This window comes from Vitis vinifera, chromosome 18, assembly GCF_030704535.1.
Source record: "Vitis vinifera cultivar Pinot Noir 40024 chromosome 18, ASM3070453v1".
Taxonomy (NCBI): domain Eukaryota; kingdom Viridiplantae; phylum Streptophyta; class Magnoliopsida; order Vitales; family Vitaceae; genus Vitis; species Vitis vinifera.
In genome coordinates this window covers 9694756-9703578 of record NC_081822.1, presented here as the reverse complement: position 1 = coordinate 9703578, position 8823 = coordinate 9694756, and the positions used below count along the sequence as shown (strand labels likewise).

The 8823-nt window shown below is 33.1% G+C and overlaps 1 protein-coding gene across 1 annotated transcript; it reads right to left on the bottom strand.

Annotated features, from left to right (window-relative positions):
* Positions 1-134: 134 nt before the first annotated feature.
* On the bottom strand, positions 135-2735 carry LOC100252231 (cytochrome P450 CYP82D47). Its single transcript, XM_002282082.4, has 2 exons — positions 1745-2735; positions 135-863 (listed from the first exon to the last, which is right to left on the bottom strand). The coding sequence occupies exons 1-2, from the start codon at positions 2693-2695 to the stop codon at positions 237-239; spliced, it is 1578 nt and encodes a 525-aa protein (XP_002282118.1). The 5' UTR covers positions 2696-2735; the 3' UTR covers positions 135-236.
* Positions 2736-8823: the final 6088 nt, after the last annotated feature.

Genomic DNA, 8823 nt, shown 5'->3' with positions numbered 1-8823 from the left:
AAGTGCATACTTATTTTTCACTATCTATACCGAAAGAAAAATGCTATATGCCACTTTTTCTTCTACAAGGAGAAAAAAAAAACACCAAAATTCAAGCTAAGATAAAATTAAAAAAGTATAGTACTCATTAGTTATTATTTTAAACTTGTACCACATGTACAAATTTTATTTGTATTTTTATTTCCTATATATAATACTAGGTTTCTTGAAATAGTCTCTCTCAACATTCATTGGTTTTACTCATAAAGATCACAAGAAGACAAACGTGGCGAGATGAGAACTTCAAGTGGAGTGGATTTGATGTTTGTTATCCCAAGGCTCTCGCTCATATCAACTGTTGCATCTGATGGAGTCGAAAGTTGAAATTTGTGCAAGAAATTGGCTAATGTTAAGTGTAGCACTTGAAGGGCAAAAGTTGCACCAGGGCAAATTCTTCTTCCACCACCAAATGGTGTAAACTCAAAATTTTTGACCCTCATATCAATGTCTTTGTGAGTAGTGAGGAATCTTTCTGGTTGAAACTCTGTTGGGTTCAACCATATACTTGGGTCTCTTTGGATCTTAGTGAGGTTCAACACAAGACGAGTGCCTTTTGGGATACGGTAACCACCTAAAATGGAATCTTGGTTAAATTGGCGTGGTCCTGAAAGTGGAAATGCGGGATATAACCTCAATGTCTCTTTAACAATTGCTTGGAGGTAGACCAACTTGCTTAAATCCACTTCATTTACCAATCTCCCTTTACCAACATGAGTGTCCAATTCTTCTTGGGCTTTTCTTAACATACATGGATTATTCAATAAAAGTGAGATCGCCCATGTTAGAGTAACAGATGTAGTGTCACTGCCTCCTGCAATCAAAATCTGTCAAGTACAAAACATTAACTAATGTTAATAAAATTATAACTACTAACAGGATTAAGGAGGAAAAGGCTTCAATTTATTTATTTATTTATTTTCAAGAGTGAGTGCCCCTTAGAAACCAATAGGAGTCTGCTTCTAGAGTTAGAGTTTAGTGTCCGTCGATCAAAAGTAGCTTGAATTTGAAACTCGCTCATAAATTTAGCATTTTATAAAAGTTCATGTTGGCCTTCAAAATTAAAATAAAATATAAAATATAAAAATCCTTAAATTTACGAGGGAAAGCCCCTGTATTTATTATGACGAGGAGTCTTTGAAAGGCGTAATTGTCTAACCAACTCAAGATCAAGAAGCCCAGTCAATGAGGCCTCAAAGCATGAGGAATAATGAACACACTTTCATGATCTTCTGACAAGAATGGGCCAGCCACCCAGAGGAGAGTTGGATCATTACCAGCCCAGCCCAAACACCCAAGCCAGAGGTTCGTCATAATTCTAGTTACGCTCAGATTCTCAGGTGGGTTGTATTTCATTATAATTGCTTGTCGAAGCTTCTCATGTTACTCTTTTGACAAATAACAACGTATAATAAAACACAATATGAAATCAAAAACGTTTTATTTTTAAGTAAAAAAATTCTATTTGCGCTGATGCAAAAAATTCTTTCATAATTGATAAAACTTTTATAAATCTAATATTATCTTTTAAAAAGTATTGACTTTGACTAGCTTCAACCAGCAACAGAAAGTTATTCCATTGAAGGTGTGAGTACTCTCGAGAGTCTGAGAGTCCCGACTAAAGAGGATAAAGCATGAAATTATGTCTTGAGAAGAATGTCATTTTTTTTAGTAGCATATAAAGGTGCTCGAGGAATAATGTGCATACCAGGGATGTGGCTTTGTTGATTGTATCGGCATCATAGCCGGTAGGGTCCGTGCCAGCCAGAATGGACAGCATCACGTCCATTAAGTCCTGGTTACCATTAGCTTCACCCGAATCTTTTCGCTGTCGGTGTTCCTCTAACCATTCCTGAGCAATACCATCCATTTCTTTTGCAGTCTTCTTCGTGGCTTTCAGATGTCCACCCACGTCAAGCCAGCCAAGAAAAGGAAGGGCATCCGACACCACAAAGAGACCCAACAAACGAAAGAATTCCCTAATCGATTTCTGGCACCGCTGGGTCTCTTTCTCTTGACTTTCGGCTGTATAACCGAAATATCGTTTTCCAGCAACCATCATAAGAATCACGTTCAGAGTCAAGTCCCCAAACCATTGCTTCATGTCCACCAAAACAACGCCTGCCTCGTTTTTCTTCTCAGCCCAAAGCTTGTATAGTTCCTTCATGCATGTCTCCACCTCTGAGATTCGGACGTTCTTCAGCAACTCTAGCCGGCGGTTCGAGAGGAGCTCTAGAGTGGCTATCTTTCGCACTTCCCGCCAGTATGCACCGTGAGGAGAGAAAGCAAACATGGCATCGTTATATCCCAATTGTTTGGAGATTACAAGTTGAGGACGGGAGGCCAGAGCCAGGTCATGGGTGGTGAAGCATTCCTTGGCCATCTGCCAACTACTCACCACCACAGCTCTTTCCAATCCCAGCCGAACGCTGAATACTGCTCCATACTTGTCGGCCATGGTTCCCAAAAGTAAGTGGGGCAAATTCTTAGACCCACCTAGGAGGTGTAGGTGACCTATTATGGGCCATGCACCAGCAGCTTCAGGTGCCATTCTGCCCTTACCAGCTCCAGACCGCCATAATAACAGGTAGTAGGAGAGGACAAGTATTGCAAATGCTCCAACCATGGCAGGGTTTAGGCATTGGAGAAGGAAATCCATGGTAGCTTAGATGTTGCTATTGGATTACTGTGGTTAAACTGTGGGTAGCTTCCCTGTTCAAGCATATGCATAATACCATGGACATGTCCAAACGGTATTTTCTTACTATGACCACATTTTTTTATTATATTACTATATTTAGAAAACAGCCTTCCTAGGATCACTACAGATCAGAAAAAAGTTATGGCAACTGTTTTTTTGAGCAGGCTTTTTGTTCTTTAAAACAAAAAATATAAAATAAAACTTTTGATAATTAAAAGTTATTAATAACATAAAATAGAATGTTTTTTTTTAAAAAAAATTTATTTGTTTTTACTTGTTTTCTAACCGTTGTTTTAAAAAATAATTATATAAATATAAGAATTAAAAATATATAAAAATTATTTTTAAAATATATTTAAAAAATTTAAAAACATGTTATATTTTAGGTTTTCTAACATATTTTTATTTTAAAAATTTTAAAAATAATTTTCAAAAATTGACCTCAAAAAACTATTTTTTAAAACAATTACTAAATTGATCCTTAGGTCGTAGAGAACAACTTCGCCTTGGGATGCGTGTCTACACCGCCTCAAGATGCATGCAGGAGGTGCTTGGTGTCTTCTACATTCTATTATTAGAACGGCAGATTGGTATAAGTCTTGCATGCCCGCATCATAAAATTTGAACCCTGGCTGGCACTTACCCCCTTGAGAATGAACAGTTCAAGTCAAGTTTTAATAGCTTGGTTTCTTACCAAGCTCAAGACGGCTACTTTACGGCATGCACCATCTATGACTAAAGATCTGCCTATTTGTGTTGTACGATGCATGAGTCCTACTTTTTCCTTCGCTTCTGATAAAACAAGGAGACTATTAATTTAGTTAATTTGTAGGGAAGCATTCCAATTGTCAAAAGATAAGTACAAAAGTTCCGCAGATAAATTTGAGTTTTGACCGGCTTCTGAATAAATTTTATTCCGTATAGCTTCGCAACAAAAATGTTCCCCCTCTAGTCTTCTTCCCACGTGAGTTTTGAACCAAAATACAACTAATTTAATAATTAAAAAGAAAAAAAAAAAAAAAAACATGCCTTACGTAGGTTGGGTTTGAAAATAATGTCCGAATTTGAAAATAATGTTCGGTGTAATGTGTTTCATAGACATGGACATGTGTGGATGAATTTGACTTTTTAATGCAAAACGCATCATATTATGCTTCTCATAAAAATAGCATCCTCTACCTACCCTCATAATTATCTTAAGATATTTTATTCTTATAAATAAAATTTAATATTAAATTTTATTTATTATTTTTTAAAATTATCTTAATAAATCATATCCATCTCATAAAAATTTATAATTATTAAAATCTTTTTTCATCTAAAGGGATTCTATAATTTATTTTTTACTCGTTGTTATATCAAACTTACATGCTTAAGTCATATATTAAAATTTTCATGGTTTTGAAAATTGGATTGCACCAATCGATTCAACCGTTGACCGATCGTATTTCCAATTTGATCTTTTTTTTGGGCCATTTGGTCATTCATGGATTTTACCCTAAAATAGCTTATATGCTTTGCGTTTCACATTTGCATTTTGTTTTACATTATAAACTCTAGCAATATTTTTCATTTTCCATGACAAACACAAATGCAGCTATATGTAGATTTCTCTTTTTTTTTTTCTTTCTTTCTTTTCTGTAATTTATAAAAATTAAGGGTCTCCAAAAAGCTCGCGGCCCGGCCCAGTAGGCTAAAGCCCGACCCGAGCCCATTTTTGGATGGGCCCCAATTTAAGCCCGGCCCGGCCGTGGGCCCACCCGTAGGCCCGCCACTTAAAAATATATATATATATATATAAAAATATATTCAAAAAATAGAAAATGCTACATTAATAAAAATATTCATTGCTAACTATTTTATTCATTGAATATATACATTACATTTGAAAATGTGGAAAAAGTTTACATCACTACAAAATAAATACATCTCAACTAGGTTGGCACCTACTTATTTGTCAATCATTTGTACTTTTCAACCACAAAAATAAAAATAAAAATATGACATACATTTAGTAAAATATTTTAATCATTATCTCTTAGCGGTGATGGCTAACTATCGCAAATCCATGAAGATCTGATGATTTTAGTTTTTCCATATCGACAAGCATATTTTCTTCTTGAATAGAATCAAATATCCTTTTATCTGCTATTGCCCAGTCTTTCAGACATATATTTGCTTCAATAGAATCCGGCGCTAAGCTGCATCGTTTATCACTAACTACTCTTCCACCTGCACTAAAAGCAACTTCTGATGCAACTGTACTCACAGGAACTGTTAGTACATCACGAGCAATGATAGAAAGCACAAGATATTTGTGTTGTTGTGATTTCCACCATATTAAAATATCAAAATCTTCATCATCTTCAAATGAAATTAAATCAATATTAAGATATCTATCTAAATCAGTTGTGTTGTTTGGAGAACTATTTGTTGTCTTCTTTCGACTTTTTAACATTTCTATAGCTCCTTTATAAAAAGATGAAGAACTTATAGATGTAGGTGGTAATTTAATATGTAATGATTGGATGTTGTGGGATTGAGTATAATATTATATGTTAAATTGTGTGACTTGATTTATATTGGTAAACTGTTGTGTTTGGGTTATTGAAATATAGTAATCCCCCATTAACCCTTTGGGTGTTAGGCACCCTACTGAGCAATGTGGAAATGCTCACCCTTTTTTTTTATATATATATTTTTAGATGCAGATATCACTCCTGAGGATCCACAGGTGGGACAGGGAGGACTTCAGGATGCCCTTGGAGCGGTTTAGTGGAATGTGTTTTATTTTTTTATTATGTTTGTGGTATTGAGATCTTGTAATAAGTGAATTATGGATAATGTAATAAGACCTTAATTCGATTAAGGGGATTTTTATGAAATTTTATTTTGGAATGCAATGATATTTATTAAATCTTAATGTGTTTGAGTAAGGGTTGAAATATTGTTAGTTGGTGAGAACCTAGTGAGACTTATATGTGAGAAAAAAAAAAATTTCAGAGTGTTTTAGTTGACTGCCAACGTGGAATAGGAGTAACCCTTAGGGTCAAACCTTTGACCTGGGGTCACGGGCCAAATTATGGGTCACCCGGAATTTGGGTCGTGACAATGCAGCAGTAGCTTCAGGTGCTATTTTTTTGTTACCAGCTCTAGACCTCCATAATAATAGACAGTAGGAAAGGAAAAGTGTGGCAAAGACTCCGACCGTGGTGATGTTTAGGTATTGGAAAAGGAAATACATGGCTAACTTCTGCTCAAAGGATCACTGTAGTTAAGCGGTGGATATATAGTTTTTCTCTTTGAGCACTAATGTGTATATATGGACTCAATTCCTTTGGAACATGTACTTGTTTTTTATCAGCATTTAGTACTCGGGGCATGGTCCAGTAGGGTTGTCTTTCATGATAGGTTCAATGTTATTTTCCAATGTAATAATCGATCAGCTTTATTTAGTATATATAGTCCACTACTAAAGTGGCCGCCCTCTTTTGATCTCAGCATATCAAAGTTATCTTGATTCCATAGTCTACATTTATAATTATAGAATAATATAATGATTACTTTCAACATAGAAATTAAGATAAAGTTGGGCCACCGCATTACTTTTATCAAATAGAATCATCAGTCGCATACTGATCAAGATTGGTTAAGATACACTTAATCGAATTTTGATGAAGTTCTTCGTACATGCAGTTAAAAAATCGCTAGAATTAATTATTCCCTAAAATGGTCTGCGGATGAGGATCATCGTGTTCAGATCAATGAAATTTGAGCTAATGGGTTCTAGATCACTGTGTTCAAACCATTTGTTGTATCACTGTGATACAGCGAATGCTGATATCACGCTCGGAAAACTTCTCAGTAAAACCTCTCTAGTCTCATAATAATGACAAATTCTTTGGCCTACTTTTGTCGTTATTGCTGTCGCAACTTGAGGCTTTACAAACAAGGGGACAATTTTTCTTGTAGAAAATCCTTTCTTTCAGTCAAGCACGGAAGTACCTCTTCCCACACAAGAAGCAAACTTTAGCTTTGTTTCCTAGCTTTCTTGCATGTGATGACATCCGGCCGTCTCTCAGCAAAATTTGGGCCCTAGGCATAAATCTGAGATAAACGTACTTTTTTAATTTTATTATTTTAATATAAATTATGAGTCTATATTTAAAATTTTATGTTCATATAAGATATTTTAAATTAATAATTGCCATGTCTATCTCAAATTCATTAATATAATTTAATTATATCATTTTGATTAGTTCCATGCATGATAATTCATAAGTCATAATCAATAATCCAAAACAATATTAAATCACATATAAAAAGCAAGATATAAGTTAAAAATCATCTCCACGTATAATTTATATGCACACTGAAAGCATGTGTATATAAATTATAGTAAAATTTCATCAACTTTGACAGAAATGTTTACCTAACTTAGAAAGAAACGTTCTCTTAGGTTCTATACTATAAATATATATACATCTTCACATTGATCTGTGATACAGTACTTCCCCATGCTCCTTAATAGACCTTGACAATTCACCCCAAATTTATATTGAGGTTTAGTAGCTCAATTTTTTTTTTCTTTTGCTGTTTGTATCCTTTGTTAAGTTTATGAAATATATATATATAAAAGTACAAAAAACTTGTTAGAATAGAATGAGAAGTCTATGTTGGCAAGTGGAAACTAATAATGAAATGATATTTTAAAGTTTTAAAGTTTTTACACTTCTTTTTACATTAATTTCAATTATTAATCTTGTCATTACTTAACAAAATCCAAAATAATAAACTTACTTTAATTTCAATTTTATGCCTTTAACTCTTACACGTTGGTATTAGTAAAATAATTTTTAATCAATAATCTTTGGAGTAAAATTTCCATACTAAATTACTAATTTCTTTTTTTGACAATTTTAGGATAAAACAATAAGATTACAATATAATCCCAAAAAACTCGCAAACTAAGATATATATCAAAATCTTACAAAACCCAGTTGATCTTAACTCTTTCTTTTTAATGTAAAAATCCTTATTAATTTAGAAATCCTAACCAAAAAAAACCATTTAAGTTTTCATTTATATTATCTGTAAATAAAACTTTGTGAGATCAATGTTGTTCAAGTGTTACCTTTGAGTATGTTCAAGAGTGAGGAATTTCTTGAATTAAAGTGTAAAAAGATCATTGAAATTGAGAATCCAGGTGTAAAGGATTAAGGTTTGATTGAAGTCTTAAAAGCTAGTGGAACCCTCAATTTGCATTTGAGGGCTTGAGGAGAGTATAGGATTGAGCAAAATATAAATTGGAGTTTGTACCAGTTATCTCTTCTTTTTATTTATTTAATTATGTATTTTTTTACTGTTTTATTATTATTACTTGCACTCATTTAAATTAAAATTTATTAAAATTGAGTCAATTAATTCACCTTGTCTTTGGTGATTAACCTAAGTCAAATTAACTTGACAAAATGATAATGCATCTATTGACATAATAATTCATGCATAAATGTGGAAAGTCAATTATGGCAATAACGCATGTGAATCTAATTAGGAGAAATTGTAACTTAAGAGCAGACAAAGTTGATAATAATAAGTACAAATGTGAATCTCATGGAGTAAAATTCCACAAAACAATAAATCATTTGTACGAAAATTTGAGAATAATAAGTACAAATGTGAATCACATGGGGCAAAATTCTAACTTAGGAGTACACAAAGTTATGGATGATAAGTGGACATCCCTTCTTTTAGGGTGTACGATTGACAAAATCAATGGAATTGACCCAAATCTATTAATTTTTAAAGATTTTATTTTTAAAAATATAAACCTAAGTTATACCAATTCAATTACCTATAAAAAAAAATTAATGAACCAAACTGAATTGAATTGAAAGCTATACACACACAATAATAATATACAGTATAACAATTGGTTACATTATTAATTTGGTATACATTTTTCACATTGGATGGAACTCCCAATCACACCTTTATAACTTTTATCTATGACTTGGACTATTTGATATGATTGACATGGGTTACAATAATACCTATTCATGTCATTAAGTTATAATAATATGATT

Coding starts and splice junctions, on each gene's coding strand:
- LOC100252231 (XM_002282082.4), bottom strand. CDS start 2,695: ATGGATTTCCTTCTCCAATGCCTAAACCCTGCCATGGTTGGAGCATTT. Junction 864..1,744: donor TCAACAAAGCCACATCCCTG/GTATGCACATTA, acceptor TGTACTTGACAG/ATTTTGATTGCAGGAGGCAG.